This window comes from Xylocopa sonorina, chromosome 6 (assembly GCF_050948175.1).
Source record: "Xylocopa sonorina isolate GNS202 chromosome 6, iyXylSono1_principal, whole genome shotgun sequence".
In the NCBI taxonomy this organism is placed as follows: Eukaryota; Metazoa; Arthropoda; class Insecta; order Hymenoptera; family Apidae; genus Xylocopa; species Xylocopa sonorina.
Genome location: NC_135198.1, coordinates 2,937,661 through 2,956,156, shown reverse-complemented (window position 1 = coordinate 2,956,156; position 18,496 = coordinate 2,937,661). Strand labels below are relative to the sequence as shown.

The following is an 18,496-nucleotide window of genomic DNA, read 5'->3' as shown; positions in this document are numbered from 1 at the left end:
TTCGAAGCTAAACCTAATCGATCCTCGATTCCCCAAATCGAACCACACGACCACAATTCCACATTCCATTCGAAAATCCGTGCATCCCAATATCCCTTGAAACCGCGAAGCAACTGGGCGAGCCTCAGCTCGCGCAGGACCACCCGCTCGAACCGGTTCATCCGCGCCCGTATAATCTCGCTGATTGAGGCGAAGCTGGTTACCGTGAAAAGTTTGCGAGATGTCGGATGTTCTCGAGGCAAAGTCGCTGATGAATCGCGGTGCTCGTACCCGGGCTCGGGAGTCCGGAAGGAACACGTTCGAGAGGCTGCGACGGGTTTTCGGGGGTACCGTCGGATCGGTGCACGGCTCTCGCGAAATCACGGAGGAGACAGGCGGATTTTAAAGGCGCAGGCGCCTCTTTGTTTCTTTCTTTACCCCTCGTATCGCGTCTCCGTTGCCGCTGACAATGAGCAGCCTTTGAAGTTCCAACCACCCCCAACCTCTTCCTGCCTCCTCGTTTCGCCCTCGTCTCTGCGTGTCCTCGCGATCGCTCCTGCGGTTTGCAGAGGAATACCAAGCGTTTGATGCATCGTTTATTTTATTCCGTGCATCCGTTCTGTAGATTTCAGATTTAGACGCGAAATTTTTAAGGGGTGATTCGATTCGTATTTTATGAGAGGAAGGAGATTTCTTTAGGGGGTGATTCGTTCTGTGGGGATAGCGGAGGATTGAGGTTGTCGTACGTTGCCAGGATGGAGAATGATATAGAAAGGGTGAGAAAAGGGGTGAGAGTAGATTGTTACTTTATTCGAATTTCAATTTCTACTGCTTGATTATTCGATCGTAGTTTCTGAACAGAACCAGAGAAACGACGATTAGAAAAGAGACGCGAGCGTCTTTTGATCGATCAGACGAACTCTCGCGTGCACGAGCAGAGTTGCTCGCTGATTAAAAATCCGCCTCTACCTTAGTCCCGTCGCTGGAACGAAATTCGTAAGTAATCGATGCCAAGGATATCCTGGTGATCATCCAGCCGGCTTGAATATCTCGCATCGAGAGGCTCATTCGAGCGGTCCGACCTACTTCCTCCCTCGCCGTCTAATGCGAATTGATTTTCGGATATTCAGGGTACAATGCGTAATGCGAGACGTTTATTTTGAAAATGATGCACGCCCACGCTACCTTACCTCCAGTTTTCCTGTTATATTATACCGTGGATGTACGTTTTATTTTGCTAAAGTCAAGTTACGCAAAATAGTAATCCGTAACGGAGAATTTTTCTTTAGCTACGTTCCTTTCTCCATTTTCGTGAAGTAAGAGAAATTTACGCACGGCCCCTCGTTCGCGTAGCTTTTCGTAGAGCTTCGAATGAAAAAAAAGTTTCACAATAAATAACGTCACGTTCTCATAAAGCAGCGTGATATAATATACCGCTTAACGCTTAAGGGAGACACCTTTGGCACATAAATTCTTCTTTAATTTAAAGCCACCCGTACATTTCCCGCGCGCTCAGATTTCGCCGAATGCATCGGCGCCCGTAATCTTTTTCACGGAACAGGTTCTGGATCTCTGTATTCATTTGTGAGACACTCTTTCTTTATTAACAAAATTCCAGGTTCCAACGTCGGACGATGAGTTATTAACAGATTACCTTACACACTATGCAACAACGATCAATCGTATTCGTTTCGCGAACAACAACGTCGTATCCGATTTTATTTAACGATTACTATTAAACGAATAAACTGTCTGGATATGATCGTTCTACGAGCGTCAGAACTCACGGTTAATCTTATTTAACTGATGCGTTTCGACTTCTTCTAGTCCAGCCACGATTCAGCTTACGTCTACCAAGCGAAAGTTTTCTGAATATCTTTTAACGATGCAAATCTTAACAACACATTGATCCACTATTTCTCTATTTGAAATTATATCGAGCATCGTTCGTAATTTACCACAAGTGTGACGACGAAAGAAAACGAGCTACATATCGACCAAGTAAACGTGTTATAAATTACCATTATCTTTCATCTAAATTTAACTAGAAGAGAAACGTGTCACAGTTACGAGTTAATCGAATCTTCATTTTGTCAAAAATGAAAAAAAAAAATGGAAAAGATCTTAAGTCCAACGATTTCAACGTTTCGAAAGCAGAAAATTGTGCCTGGACCAACAATTGACCGAATCCAAGAGTACACTTAATCTCCACACAGAGAATGATCGATTATCTCGACAACTAACGCGGAAGTAAACGCGTAATCCTCTAAAGCGCCTAAATTTTTCTGCGTTCTCGAAGAAAGGGGATCCTGAAGTCCCGTGTCATCGCAGATTATCTATGTACAAGTGTCGGAGAACGATGGCTCGCGAGTTGAATCGAGTATGCTCGCGTGGCTTCCGCCTCCACGTGCGCCATTAACGCACGATCACGCGTCGCTCTCGAATAATTAGGCGAGGTAACGGTAGACGAGCGCCTCGTTATTCATTAGTACCTCGCCTCTACTATGTACAACGTAAGCGTAGTGTCTTCCCTCGTTTTCATCGCTGGCTCACGTTTCTTCGGGGAGATCCGACCCGATTAATTAGCGGCTCTAACGTGGCGAGTTTTCCCGCCACGATCTGCCTCTTCGCGGAAGTGGAGAATCGTCCGTTCGCATCCTCGTGGGAACTATTCGTTCGAGGAGTATCGGCGAACACGACAAGCGAAATTAAAATTTTCACGATTGTTCATTTCGAGCTATAAATTCTGCTGTATACAGTTTCGTTCATTTATTGCAATCAGTGAACCACTGAGAATTTTCTGTCCTCGTTGTTTAGCGGTTACATGTTGATTAACGTTGGCGTAGCACGCGACACTTGAGAGGTGAGCAAGTTCGAAGTAAAAATTTCCTGTGTTCGTGGTGTTTGAGAATTTTAGAAGCAGGCTCTTCTTAATAAATTAATATTCGTTTCGAACATTTTTGGGCACACTGTTGTATTTATATCTGAGGTCTGCTACATTTCTCGAACGATTATAGGCAGTAGCCAATTATTCGCGAGATATGTTCTCTAGACACGTCGATTGTATTTGTTACTCGCGAGATGTGCGTGGGTTGCTTCGAGGATGCAAGGCTCCGCGAGATATCCCCGTGTTCGTTCAAGGCTGAATAAGAAACGTCGCTCGTAGCCAGTGAACTTTGCTATTCGCTTGTTTTTTCAACTCCTTTACTCTTAGGAACAATATTCGAGTTACTGCGATGAATAGTAAATGGAAACTCTGCCGGCGGACGTGGCTCGTTTAAATGTCAGGTATTTTAGGTCGTAACGCATGAAATGTCATCGCGAAATGTTTCCTCTGGCTAAAGCACCGTATCATTTTCAGTGAATTCCATTATTAAAATGCCCGCGCGTATTTAATTATCAACGAAACGCGACATTTTCAGCGCGACTTCTGTCTCAATGAAACGTCCGACTCTTTAATCCCATTAATCCGAAAACATACTTTCCGACGGTAAAAAATACCATTTCGCGTGCGCCAATCTCGATCTAGTTTCCTCGCGAACCTTCGAACAAACATTTCTCGAGTTACGATCAAATAGAATTTATCAGAGAAGAAAACTGTTGCTCTCCTCTTGTCTTTCTAACGATCGAGAAGCTCCTCTCGTCTTTCTAAATCGAGACTCCAGCCAGTCAGGAGCAAACGAAGCGTAAACAGTCGAAGAAGCGTGTCGCTCGCGTGGCGTCAAACCGTCGTCGAGACGCGACGACACCGTGCAATCAGGAGGAACGAGGGCCCCACTCGCGATTGCAATCGTATTCAGGATCCGAGCGAGGGATTGGATCTCCTGGTGGAGCTCGTCCGGGATGGCAATCTTCGCGGGGATCTCACAGAGACGCTCCGCTCGAGCGCCCAAAGATTAACGCTCTCTAACCACTGGTTCCTGTCTGAGCCTCTCTCCTCGTTCACCTCTGATCCTCCAATTCGCGTCTCGTCGCTTTGACGCTCTAGCAGGACGCGTGCACCTGCTCCTCGCTCCCACGAGCGACCACAAACCGGCCAACTTTATTTATGGTACAGTTCTCTTAACAATTTATATCATACAATTCTGTTAACGATACTAAATTACGATTGTTGTCGGCTCGTCGATCGGTCGTTTCGACTGGTTAAAAGATGGTAGCGACGAGCAATCTGCGGGCTATCAACTCGTCGATCGACTCAGTAGTTATTTCTTGTATTAGTATTTACATTCGCTTAACGCTATTCTTTAATTATGTACATTCCTAGAAAATACACGAAGAGCGTGTGCCACGTTGAAATTCAAGTTAGCCATTTTCTTGCGTCTCTTTCGTTGAGAAGAACGTTACAATTAATACTATCGAGTCTCGCGTGTGAGAGTCGAGAGGAACCGCGTTCGTTCACCCCTGTGTAGCAACGAATTTCTCGTTTATAAATAATTCCAATTCGAATCGAGCGCGATCGAACGTCCAGTTAATTCTGCCGCATCTACGCCAGTTCGCCGGAAATGAGCGTTTTACAATTTCACGGGCCATGCAATCTCGTTCCGAAAAAATCGCTAAGCAGCGACGAACAGTTTCGCTCGCAGGATTTAGCGTTCTCGTACGAAACGCTCGGACGCAGCGAGCTTAAATCGTAGCCACGATTATCAGCGTCCAAGATCCGGCGATCGGCGCGGAAGATCGGCCTCGAGAAGCGGCGCCATTTGCGGGTTTATCGCGGGCAGCCACTCCGCGTGGGGCAATCTGGTGAAACGAGCGAGAATTTCCCGGTACAGAAAATTCCTGAGGAGGTCCTTTTGTGCTTTAGCTCGGCGTGTTCGATCGACGTAGTTATTTCGCCTCCTCGGCCCACGCTCTTCCCTTTCTGCTCTCGAGGGCACGGCTCTGCTATCGACTTCTGACCTCCAGACTGATTCTCGCTCGCGATTCAGTTAATTCCGTCCTCGGTCTCGTCCGGAACTTTCTACGTTTCTCTTCTTCTCGTAGACGATCGTCTATTAATTCCTCTAATTTACCTATCGAATTCAGAGCGAGGTCGCTCTTGCTATTTTTCACAAATGGAGGGGGCGATGACTTCGGAGCAGATGGCCTCGTTTATCGCGAACACGTGGAAACGGTCGTGCAATGAGAATGGTTGACAGTAGATAGAGCCTGTTCCGTTCGAACGTCCGCGTGGTAGATAGCGCCAACACTGAACGGACAACCGCTCGGTAGATAGAGCAAGTTTCGAACGGACAGCCGACCAGTAGATAGAGCAACTTTTGAACGGACGACCGCGCTGTAGATAAAACTAGTTACAATCAGCCGGCCGCGTAGTAGATAGAGTCAGTTGCGATCAGATGGCCGCGTGGTAGATAGAGTCACGTGCTATTGGACAGCTACGCTAAGTGGTCGTGATTCGCGTGGTAACCGTTGGCGTGAACCAATTTTTTAATGTCAAACAAACTTTTCAGTCCTGAATTTACATTTAATAGGAATAGATGTATCATTGACCAGGTTTTTATTTTTTTCTGTAACACTATTAATTTACCGTGATTATGGTTTGGTTCGTAGACACTGAGGACACGTTACAATTCTCGAAATATTTTTCCTTGTATCTGCGATTTTAAATCTTTGAAGAGCGAATACACGGTACTCAGAAAGGGTCGAACCACGAAACAGAAACCTCCCAACGATACTGGTACAAGTTCCACCCACTCGTTCGTGAAATACATAAATTTGCCAGAAATTGAAACGAATTTCCACCTCCTCCCCGGATGAAACGCCTCCTCCTCTCGAAAGGTTAAACCATGCGCGGATGGTGAAAGGGAAAAGTCAAGGTTCGCATCGCGAATAAATTTGGACCGCGTGCGCGCGTGTCCCGCGGAATAAAAAAACAAAATACGTTCGTTTCAGAGAGAGTCGAGCGCGTCCCACCGTGAATTCGCCGGAAACGAACCGAGCGGCAACAATTCGCCGAGCGGCGTTAATTGTGCGGTGTCCATTAGGACCGATTCGACACGGACCAGCACGTCTTCGAGCGAAATTCACTCTGGTCGAGTAATTTTTAACAGCTAGTGAAAAGCTCGAGGATGTCCCTTCATGACTCTCGTATTCTAATCGATTATTCGCGAGATGTTTCACTGGTAACCTGTCGTTTCTATGATTTGCACTACTACTTATCGGTGCGTGGACATTTTCGAGGGTAGATTTCAGCGATTGAAATTCAAATATTTAAAGCTCGACTTGTTTGGTCGAAGTATTTGGAAAATGTGTCAACTGTCAATCGGTGACGTGCTTTTATTATTAACAATGCTAATGTGCACATATGTTATCGAAGTAGGGGTCTATTTTCACTCGTTAACGCTATTATTATCTTGTCGATCGTTACATAGTATCGGTAATTAAAACGAAGTTTGCATCGTTATTTTGTCACTCTGAATTTGTCACGCGAGTATTATTGAATTTCGTATTATCTTCGGAACTTAAAAATACCGCTTTTCACTAGTAATTGATGCGTTCATTGTAAAGTATATTTCAGCTGACTTTTAGCGATCCGAGTTTTCCACAATCGTTGAAAATAATAACGCGACGAGCACCACTGTGAACGCATTAAAAACTGAAGTGCTCAGTCGCATTTCCCTAAAAATTTCTGTAATAAATATACCATAAACACGCAGAGTCGCCTTTGACGCGCGTGAACTTGACGTCACCTCACCAGTTGAAGGTTAACTCTTTCAGCCTCGAACATTTTCAGTGACAAAGGAAAAAAAAAGACGAAAAAGAACAAGAAATAAACGTACTGAACTAAGAATTTGCTTACTTTCAGTACGAACCGACACTCCGCGTATATTAAATTTCTTTAACGTTCTACGAAAAAGCGTAAGAAAAGAAAGCATGTTTAGTAATGTAAAATTGCTATTGGACTCATATTACACGGACCTTCAGTGCACAGTGAACGTTTTATGCGAAGCCCATATACACAGACTACGTGGAGGATTTAAATTGAAAACGCAATTCGTCAACGTGAATCATTTTTATCTGGCCAACAGACGTTACTTGAGAAGAAACAAGTTTCTCGAGCAACAAAACGACTCCGCAAAGCTCGGACTACAACTATTTCTGCCGCCAAACTTTATTCTCGAACAACTCTATCGCGCCACGATTTCTCTCTTTTCTTCGATCGCTCTTAAACTTGAAACAAAGAACAAGATGTCCAGATACTTCTAAGTAGCAGCGCATCCATAGCTCGTAGTAATCAACTTTCGTCGCTGGTGATGAGATCGTGGCACCGCAAAAGAACGAGAGATCCGCGCGACGGATCCGTACTCGGCGAACGTCCGAGCAGCTTTCGAGATTTAATCACGACACGATACTCGAGAGCGATTTCCGGTTGGAAGATTCATACGTCGCAGCGAAACGCTCGCATCGGGAATCTCTGGTATTAGCCCACTCATCTCGGTTATTTTAACTTCGAGCCGCTTCGCACCGCGATAGCTCGTCGGACCGCTTCGAGGGGTGAAACGCCCCTGGAAAATCTTAATCGTTCGTATCCCGTTCGCAACTCGCTCGCTATCGTAAAATTCTTAATCTAAATCGCTCGTCTCTCGCGTGTCCCGACTTTGGATCTCGCTGAAGCTCCGCTTTTAATGGCGGCCGGAGACGCTTCTCTCGCTGTTCGCAGCTCGCTCAGGAGCACTTTCCGCTGGGAACTCTTCAGGAACGTTTTCACATTCGCTGTTATCGATTCTCGCACGGAAGCTCCTCTGCAAGTTTCATTAGAAAAAAAAAAGGAAGGAATTGTAACACTTTGCACTTTGCTGGAACTTGGAACACTCTACTTAATCTTCGAAAGCTCTTATTGCACTTCAACGTTCTCCAATTGGATATCTAAGCTTTTACCGAAAGTTTCTCCGTTCTTTCTCAGGAAAATGGAGCTTTTATGGTAATCCGTAATCGTAGATGCTCGACCACGATTTTTTTGTTACTTCGGCGACTTAGAAGCGCAGCAACGTCTTCGCTTATTCGAAACAACACTTCGCTAGAATTAAGAATCAAAATCTACACGATCTGGAGATTTTCTTATCGCGCCCCAAGATCGATTATCTAAATTTCCGCGAAAGCTTCTTCCGTCCTTCCCTTAAAACTAAGCCTTCGTCGTGCTTCACGATCAGGAACAATTAGGAACCACGGTTCCCTCCTCTTTACCGATTCTTCACTATATCCGACACTTTTGCTTCCTGAACACCACTGTCGTTGGAACTTCGACCAATCTACATACATACATAACCCGAAATTAGTTGAAACCACACCACTGTTCCACCAATCGCTCGTCCAACCATGTACAGCCCGCGTTCCCATTAAAAACCACCCCCGCCGCCCCGATTCACAAGCACCCACACTTGTTTGGCTGTTTTAAACCCTGGTGACAGAAATCCCCGGCCTCCCGGGGCCGAAGGCCTACCTGGACGGCCGCCAGCTTTGGTTCCTGTACCTGCAGAGCAACACCTTTTTGAACGCCTGCCGGAAGACCTTGTTGAAGATCGTGTAGAAGATAGGGTTCACCATGGAGCTGGCGTAGCCCAGCCAGGTGGCCAGATCGAAGATCTTGCGGTCGATCTGCCGTTCGCAGTCGGGGCACACGGCCAGGATTAGGTTCAGGACGAAGAACGGCGCCCAAAGAATCACGAACGTGAAGAAAACGACGCCGAGCACCTTGGTGGCCTTCTGCTCCAGCCGGATGATGCGTCCGTGCCGCGTACTGTTCCTCGACACCACGCTGCTCGTCCTCGAGTGATGGCTGCGCACGTGCCCGGGGTATCTGGGTAGACACGGCGAGGACGAGTTGCTGCTCTGCTTCGAGCTGACGCTGGCCGCGCCGTTGTGCGCCCTCATCGTCGCCGCGCGTCTCATCGGCGCGGCCCTCGACGGCAGCAGCGAGGTCCTCGTGCTCCCTGCGGAGATACAGACGAGGAGGAATTTTAGTTTTAGCCATTAGGAGCTAGCTGGTTGACTGGTGTAATTTTTGGGAGAAACGGAGAATTTGTGGCGTGGGATGTTTCCTCGAAGGTTCACTTATTTTATGGAAACGTTGAGGTATATGATAATTGGCTCTGGTATAGTATAGGTTTTTCAAGATGGCAGCTTAGATTGCCATCTACTCTTCTCAAAATAGAACGGTTAGATGTATTGTTGGAACGGAATGTTCTCGTTGAAAATACGATAGAAGTGAACGAATAGAGAGTAACGAAAATAATGAAACTAAGTCTCCATTAAGCGTGCAACATCCCTACATTTAAAAGCGACCGAGTTTCACGCGCATTACCTCGCAATAACAATATTTGAATAAACCCGAGTCAAAACGCAGCGCGAAACTTTGGCTATTTCCATAAATTTCCAAGCGAACTACCGAGCACCAGCGTTCGCGCAAATCGCCACTAAAATATCCATCCGAGTCGCTTCGACTACAATTCAACGTTTCGCTCGTCTTCGAGTTATACGATCGAATCGTTAAAAAAAAAAATAGTTTCCAGCGGCCCACCTAAACTGGATCCTCTTCTGCCGCCCCTCCAAGTGACGATCGAGTTCAGCTCGTAACTCCTGCTGGCCTCCATCCTGCCGCTGTTGCTTCTGCCCAGAAACGCCGCCTCCAGATTCTTCCCGGAAATGGGCTTCATGGTGTCGCCAGAGACGATCACGATCTCGCTGGAGGGTTGCGGAGGCGGCCTCTTGGACGACTCGCCGAAGTAGGGGCAAGTGCAAGGCGGCGGTAGGGGTAGCTCGCTCTCGTCTGGCTTGTCGCTCGTCTTCTCCTGGCCAGTGTCCTCGTTCGACGAGTTCTTCCTGGACACGGAACAACGGGCGAACACTGGCTGCTCGTGGAAGCTGAAGGACCGTTTCCTGGGGGTGCGCGGCGAGCCTGGCTCGTTAGCGCGTTCCAAGTGGGCCTCGTTGAACGTGGACGCTCGTCGCCGATGCTTCCACGGGGTTGGGGAACTTAGATCCTCCTGCATCGAGAGGCTCGTCCTGCTGCCGGAAGCGCTGCTCCCGCCGCTTTCTCCGCTTCTGGAATTTTATAGGTTCGCGTCAGGGTGCTTGCGAGATGCGAATGGCTTGTGGAAGGATATCGCTGGGTTTAAGTTTTATTCTTCGTTGGGGAGTACTTTTTGGATGCGAGTTAGGAGTTGGATTTTTATTTGCGAAGGTTATCGCGGGTGGGAGTGTCTGGAGGTTGGGGGAACATTTGGAGAAAGTAACTTGTGGATATACTTTTATAACAAAAGATTTTTTACCGTGGGACTTGGTTGTACTTAGTTGATGATGCATTGTACAGATTTAGAAATGGATGGAGACTTTTTGATAGAACCGGAAGCGTCGAGGCACCGCGGGAAATATTCTCGAAAGGGAGTGCATTTTTAGATCGGACAGACACTGCTCATTTTTCCCCCCTTTTTGTCTCTCACGCGCGCGCGAACTTTAGTAATGGATCGGGTAAATCGAGGGGGGAAAAAAAGGAGGAAAAAATGCTGGGCGGGTGTGCACATGGCCTCTCGGCGGGGGAGGTCGATGGATGCCGCGTCGTCGCTATAAATCGGACACGTATACGTGAAACGCAGCTGCGCCAGCCACTTTTGACGAGTTCTATCCATTATTGGGGATCAGCTAACCATTATTGCCTCCCGCGGCTTTCTGTTCTGTCCGCGAGCTGGCCAAAGGCAGAAGCGACGTTGCGCAGCCCCGGTTTTTACGCGAGCCACGTGTTGAAACGAGTTCGATGGGCCGGTTCCAAAGGATCGAGGCTACAAATGGATCGGGAGGCTGGTCAACTGGAAGTGAATTTGAATGGAACGTATCAGTCTCGCCGCGTTACTTAAGTCCAAGCTGTTCAAATTCAAATAACAGTCCGAGCTTTATTTTAAACGAGACTGGTTGAAGCTGAAACCGGTAGCTGTACGCGAAACGATCGAAAGAGTATGACGATTCGAAACGGATTAAATTTCGATCTACTTTAATTTTTTTCATTGCTTCGAACTCAATGCGGAAGATATAATTCTCATAATTGCATCGTCTTCTGTGGCGGTCGCGAACGCGTGTTCCAACGAAACGAATGGGACGTCTGGTATTGAAACGAGATCCATCGATCGCGAACGCGATAGGAAAAATGTGAAGTGCCGTCGCGATGGATACGCTCGCGTTTTGATTTTTCCGCAACCACTCGAGGCATCTTCAATCAACCGCGCTGGTCGGGGCCGAATGGGAAGACCCTGGTCACCGATCACTCCGGCAACAATCGATTTCAGTAACAATATCCCGTTCGAGTTTCAATTTCGAAAGTATTCAGAACCGATTCTCCGCTGCCCTCGCAGCAAACCATCGAGAACGTTGAAATTTGTATAGCAATACTCCTCTGTCTTCTCTATTTCCCGCTACCTGAAATCGACAATTCTCTGCAACGCAAAAGAGAAGAGAGGGAGGGGGAAAAGAGGAAGCAAGAAAAATGAAAGTCACGGAAATTTTTCTTCCCTTTTCCTTCTCTTTATACACGGCCCTTCTTCCCACTTTTCCTCGATGTCTTCTTAACGTGGAACGCTTCTCCCATCTGAGAAGCTTTTGTGAAATTTGAAAAAGACCACGAAGTTATCCGAAGAATTCTTGCAATAATGAACTAGCCGAAGGGGGAGATAAAAACCTGCGCGGTTTCGATGAAGAATCTTCGGTCCGGTAGCATTATTAAATAACTCGGTGAGGAGGTACGAGTCAAGGTTTATACGTAATCAAAATCTGTACGTTCTGGTTACAAGTGGATCGAATCGTTGTTACTGTCGCAACTTCTTCTATTCAGAAGCGGAGCGATGAGTCAACGAACGTATCAATTATCCGCGCGAGGATCCATTAAACACTGCGCGGTTCAACTGCGTCCCGTGTAAATTGCACTTAACTGACGGCGTTCAAAGCTTGAAACGTGTCGGTGGCCCGCAGCACTTAAACAAACTGGCTACCACCGGCCTAATAAAGGGATGCACTTAGCCGAGCGTCCACAAAGGATTCGCGCTGCAGCCTCCGTCGCTTCGCAGCCCTTTGAGGGCCGCAGGCCCTCGGAAGAACTTCGTCGTACCTCGGTAATTGTTCTGAAAACGGTCGCCACCTTTTTGCGCCGGTACGCGGCTCGCTGCGAGAGAAGCTTCTCGATGCCTCCCCCGGAAGTCACCCCGGATGCTTCACCGTCGTGTCATTGTTCGCGACCCCGACGCAATGATCCAATTAACGCGGGTGAAGCGCGTTCTTTGTTTCGTGTCGCGCGACATACCACCCTCGCGACACTTGGCTGACGCTTTCTGATTTTTCCTTCGCTCGCTCGGTGGAATTTCTCTTCGACAGCGGCACACTCGGCTCGCTGAATAATTGTTTAAACACCGAAACGAGTGGTTCGTAATTTTCAGAGAGAATTTTTTCTAACCTTTTTCCATTAACTGACTGGTACATTTGTGATGTCGATAGTAATGAAGTTTGCGAATAGAAGCAGAATAGAATATCGTCGTAATTGATCGAGTGGTCATACTATGAAACAGTAACAGGGGCAGCCAACAAATGGAACGACGAAAACATTAGCCCCCTTACACGCTTTACGGCGATACGGTACTATCGCCAGAAACAACCACCCTTTGTCATCCCTGGTAGCGCAACTCAGTGGAACGAATATCGCGCCGGGTGAGAACGAGCCTTCGCTCAAATGGAACCACCCTTTCCGCCCCTACCTTTCTTCTCGCCGCCTCTTGCGAGGAGGGAAAAAAAAGGAGTCTCGCGGGAAATGGCGCCATTTCCCCTGTTACGCTTCGGCAATAATAAACCTGGATAGGGCGAAAATTGTGCCGCGATGAGAAAAGGGACGATTCAACTCCGACGAAATAAGGTGAAAACACCGGATGAAGAGAGCATCCTGGCGAGTCCGTTGTTTAACGTCTGACAATGGTAACTGATAACCATACGACATGGCCGCCTTTCTCATTGTCCGTTTCGTACTTCGACGTTAGAGCGTTAAATCTGTAATAAATGTTAATTCTTAAAAATTGCGAATTCCGTCACGAAGAAACATCTGGGTTGTTGTACACGTGGAAACGTAATTTCGAGAACAAGTCTCGCCTCTTTCAGTGCGACAAGCTCGAGACGAGCAACAACGGAAGGGTAGCCAATTCAGATTTCGACGACGCGGGACAAGCTGGAACGAGATTCAATAATACTCGGTGGAAGTTTACGCGGATAGACGTTTCCACGCGTCGAGCGAGCGGGGAAAGCGAAAGTGGACCGTTTGAGCGCGTCGTTTCTTCCGCAGAGCTTTCGAAGTCTGGAGCACGTTCGCCGGAGTGCTTTCTCTGGATCCTCAGCTTCGATCGCCTCGCGAGGCGCGAAATTAGAGCCGGCAAGCTGCGGAGGAGTTCCTCCGAGTCATCGGAATAATCTTCGTCTGCAACTTGGAGTGATTTCGTTCTCCCCGTTTTTCAATTAAAGCGGAGATTCTAATTGATGGTAAATTTATAACGAGTCTATCGATACCGAAGTTCAAATATGAACGTTGGGGTTTGCCAGTCGATCGTTAATTGAATCTTCATTTATTTTCTCCTATTTGAACAGGAAATTTCTGCACGCGGATAAAAATGGCGCGTTAACGGTAATCGAATGGTAATTTGTTTGTACGGTATTTAGCATCGTCGAGAAGCTACTCCGCTGAACGTCTCGAAGCATCAATATTTCCCCAACAGAACCCGTTGAGCAAACAATTGACGGTAATAATTAATGCGGGGACACGTCTTCGGTTCGCAATGGTAGCCAGTAGTAGAGGGGTGGCATATTTCAGTGTCTTCGAGGGCAGTTTGACGCGAAGTATTAGCGAACTGTCTCGCAGTCGGGACTCCATCGAGGGACGTTTAACGTCTGCATACCGAGGAAGCTCGAGGGGACGCGAACTTTCAATATTATTCGAGGGTGCCAGGAAGGAGGCCAGATGTGCTGGGTACCACCGCTGCGTTCGACAGTTACTTTGTATCCTTAATCGACCAGTCTGGAGGAAGCTGGGACGGTCCAACTACCCGATGGCACGGCGATGACCGTTTCGCTCGCCGAAAGCTGACCTGAATCCGTCGTTACGTTTACGGAGCACTGTTGGAAGCTGTCCTCGGGAACGATCGAGTTCTTCTGCCATAAATACGTCGATGCTTTTATTTAATTTCGAGGTTTAATCGCGAGGAACATAGTTCGTAGTTTGGTGCTTATATTTAGTTTTATTCTCTTTCGTATTAACGAGTAGCATCAAAGATCAGAAGACAGGATTCGTATCGAGTAAAAAGTCAGTTCTCAGCCTGAAGTGTCTGTTCTTACAGTGTCCGCCATTTACCGTTCGAAATGTCTCACCAGAGATTGCTCACGAGCGCAGTCAAATTCCACCCTCGATATTTCTTTGATGCAGGCAGAGCCCTAGCAGATCCCTCGTTCGGTTCGTTGTCAGGACCCGGGTCCTCGGTAACGAATAGCCAATCTCCGTGACCGGAATAACGTTCCGTTCGCCACGAAGAACTCCGCCGCCACTTACGTGTCGTCAGGGGTTGATCGAGGGACGTCGAACTTAGGAATCGGAACGGCACCGCCAGCGCCGGTGTAACGATCCGGAACGACGCCACTTCCGGTGAGCCGCGTCCAGAAATCGAACAAGCTTGTCGCCGTGTCTTCGTTAGAACCGCTGACTCGTGGCACCCCTGTCTGCACCGGAAGACATCCGACATCGCGAGGAACGACCATTGTTTCCAAATTTCGTGGTATCTTCTGACGAACGTTCGTTCGATGATTTATTGGATGTTCGATATTTTTTTTTGTTTAAATTGCTCGTGGCGCAAAATTGGAAGTTTCTTCAACAAAGCTCGAAGTAATAAAAAATGGAGCTGTAGAAACAATCGCCTCGTGAATTTACAATTCACCAAGACAAACGTCGACAAACTGAAAAAAAGGGAAGCTCGATCGAGTTCGAAGGGGCGTGCCACACTCAATTCCCAAGGCCACCTTATCGAGTCGCATCGCGAACATCTCGAGGATCGTCGAATGAAACTGGCTTCCATTCTAGGCGTCGAAGCGTCGTCGTAGCCAATTTCCCGGAGAATCAGAGTGGCGAAAATGCGCGGCGCAAGTCGGCGAGAATAGAGAATATATTCGAGGGCTGTCATAAATCCGGCGCGTTCGATGGACCCTCCGCAGGGTGCCATACTCCAAACGCAGCGTTGGCAGTTGTTGCGCAGCTTTGCTTGGGGGCTGGGATCGGCATCCGTCGCGTTGGGATCAGCGTTTGATATTTTATCTGCCGCCGCGACTCGCTGAATTTTCGTGTCCCCGATGGAATCCGAGTGACAGTGTCTGCTCGATAAGGCTCGCGTTCCGTTCGCGTATGAACGTCACTCGGCTAAACACGATAAATCTGTCAAAGATTTCTAGGTCGTCCACGAATCCATTTGTCCCTCGCTACATTCTTTTTTTCACCACGCGATTCTGAAGAGTAATCGTTTTTAACTTCGCGAAGGACTCTCTTCTCCGCACGCAGCTCTTCTTGCGAGGACTGGATTTAAAATTGCATTTCGCGCGCGGAGCGGAGCGGAGCAAAGTTGAACCGGAGTTCGGTACGTAGTTAGCAACAGCACTTGTGAAAGTTGAATAATTTGAATAAAAAGTAGCAGCCCCCCTTTGTCTTTTTACATATCTCCGCGAAAGAGAATGGAGGGCGAGAGATAGATTGTTGTTCGGGGAGTATCGAGCCGTTCGAAGTAGTTAGACGCCGCGGAAGTTTCCTCTCGCGAGCGTAATATGAACTTCCCCGGGTGGGACTTTGTTCCCGAACTTTTGACATTTTTCATTGAGGAAGTTGATTGGCGGCGGGGATCGCGGGAAATTGGATTTCTCGAGCGGCACTTAAAGCGAGAGTAATTCCTTCGATTATGGTAAGGAGGATGCCCTGAATCGTAACTAAGGGCGAGCACTTTGTAACGAAGCCGAAACTGTTCCCTGGCGATATGCCAGTTGAAAAACACGAGAATAATCGAGCTTACAACCCACTCTGACAACGAGACCTTAATCCTACCAGTATAAACTGACGCTCGACTAAAAATCACCCTCTCCTCGTCGCAACTTTCATCCTCCTCCGCCGTCTAAGTCGCTCTCCGGAAACCGGAGGAATCAACATGTTACGATCCTCCTACTCGCCACTGAAAGCACGAACAGTTGCCCGCAATTTCCCACTTGACCTTTCAATTCCTACGTAATAACTTTCTAACCCGACTGCGCTACCCCTCGTTTATTGCACGTATCTGCTAACCGACTCCCAAGTTCACCAGCAGACACGGAACGAAACGTTCTCCTTCCCTCTTCTCTTTTCCTTTCGTTCCTCTCGCCTCGATCCGAACGGTCGTTACACAGATCCCACGCGAACGTCGCCGATTCAATTACCAGAAATCCCCTTACCCGTGACGAAAGCTGCATCGATGCGACTGCTGTTGGTGTTGCTGGACCGAGTGCTGAGGCGTGGACCTGGGTGTGCCCATGGGGGTAGAACTGCCAGGACTGGCGATGCCCTCGAGGCCACGCGACAATTTCAGCATCTCGGCGCCAAACGCGTGGAGCGCGGACATCGCGGATGGCGGTGGCTCGCTTTCCGGTATCCAGAGCTCGTGCGTGTCCAGCGTGGTCAGCTCGGTGTCCGTCGATGTGCCGGAAGTGTGCTGCGGCGTCCCGCCGCTACCCGCTGAGCTTTTGCTCAGCAGAAACTTCTTCCACGTGCCACGTCTGTCCAGACCTGAAACATTTTTTCGATCAACAATTCTTACTGTTATCTTCTTACTATGCTTCTGAGGTATAAACAGTTGAGAGTGTCAGTTGAGAGTTTTTAGGTAGACGAAAGTTCGTTCGTATTCGCGGGGCAAAAGTTGAGAGTCGATTCGAATTTGTAGGACGGAAACTGGGGAGGAATTGAAACTCTGGTGCATCTCTTATTTTGTCGAATTCGAAGAGAATCGCTGGTTCTGTGCTGCGATAGTAATTATTAAGGATCGATAGATTCATCGCGTTGCGAATATGAAAGCTCTAAAGAGCCCAACCAAACAATCCCAGGATGCAAAGCAATTATTACAACCCGGTTTAAAAAAAAAAACAACTTCAGGGAACGCGAACCCTTTTTTCTCGCGGGAGAAAATGGGATTTCAATTACACGGCGGGTTACGAGGGCAGAAAGCAAGGAACAGAGTAACACTGGTTTCGTTTCTGGGCCGGTTGATTTATGCCCGCGGGCGCACCGCCCCTTCCGCATCCTCCGTCTCCCCCTATTGATTAATTTCGCCGAACGATTATTCGAAAGCGTCCTTTTTAGCATACCGTGTCACGTCCGGGACTTTTGCATAATGGGCCGCGATTTGCATGCCCCTAGCGACGACACCGCCGCGAGATTTCTTATCGTCGCCGAGGGATGGGCGTCGCTGGGTGCCGGGAGAGGAAAAAAGTGTCCCGCGAGCCACCCTAATCGACTGATCGGCCGCTCGTTTTTAATCCTTCGTCCGTTGCACGTCGATCGAACGCGCTGGCATATTGTACCAGCGAGACGAATGATTTTGGTCCCGCGCGGTCTTCCGTGGCCACGTATATGGAGTTTGTGGGATTGTTCGAATAATAGGAGCAGAGTTTTCGCGGAATAATAGTCGGCCTCGTGGGGGTTTAGTCGGTTTCGGATGGCTGTTGGATATGCCCTGGTTTCCGCGATGAACGTCGAATTGTTGCGCATAGTTCAGCTTTAAATACTATGCGCACAGTGTGCCCTCGTAGAATAACAGTTTCGTTTCGCGAGGGTTGTTTCATATTGGGATTTGGATAGTTGTGTGGACGTTCAGCTTCGTACTTGGAGAACCGACGAGTCTTCGTGGAAGAATTCTTCGTGGAAAACTGTGCAGAGTTTGATTTTTGTTGAATCGAGATGGCCTGTAGAATTTTTTTACGTACAAAGTTCGTCCAATATAAGTTTGTGAAACGATAAGAAAACACTGATCGCGATGGAGTCACGGAAAACGATCGTGAAATTGATCGCAGTTACAGCTAGTTGGCTACGATCAGAGACACAAATGGGGGCGGAGTTCCCATCGTGCCTCGATCAGCGATAAAAAGCTAGCTGAACGGATTACGGGGAATTATGGTCGCGATAAATCATGGGCAAATTTCAGGCAATCGAGCAATTCAGCGAATCACGCGTTTCAGTTTCCTCGCCTTTCCTCCTCCGGAGGAAGATGTTTCCACTGTGCTCGCGAGTGCACCCTGCAATCTGCATGTTATTGCCCGGAATCGTAATTCCTCGAAATGTCTTGTTTAATCGCTTATGATGCCGTGGCGTCCGTGCATTTCGATGTAACGAACATCCCGCCTTGTTCGAATTGCAAACTACTTGATACAGAATTAATGGCCGCGTGTGATAAGATACACGCGTGTGCAGCTACGCGTTACAAAATTTATTCGGCAATTTCGCGCGTTC

General features: G+C 47.9%; 2 protein-coding genes across 2 annotated transcripts in view; one reads left to right on the top strand and one right to left on the bottom strand.

The window, feature by feature from the left end:
* The window catches only part of Rpn2 (Regulatory particle non-ATPase 2), a 60,850-nt gene that overhangs the window by 33,754 nt on the left and 8,600 nt on the right, over positions 1 to 18,496 (top strand). The gene's annotated exons all lie outside the window — the stretch shown is intronic.
* Positions 8,374 to 18,496, bottom strand: part of 5-ht2b (5-hydroxytryptamine receptor 2B) — a 74,709-nt gene continuing 64,586 nt past the window's right edge. Inside the window, exons 4-6 of the mRNA XM_076896743.1 lie at positions 16,450 to 16,780; positions 9,497 to 10,020; positions 8,374 to 8,909 (exon numbers count right to left, since the gene is read on the bottom strand). Coding sequence (XP_076752858.1) covers positions 8,416 to 8,909; positions 9,497 to 10,020; positions 16,450 to 16,780 — 1,349 coding nt within the window. The 3' untranslated portion in view covers positions 8,374 to 8,415. The remainder of the gene's footprint in view (positions 8,910 to 9,496; positions 10,021 to 16,449; positions 16,781 to 18,496) is intronic.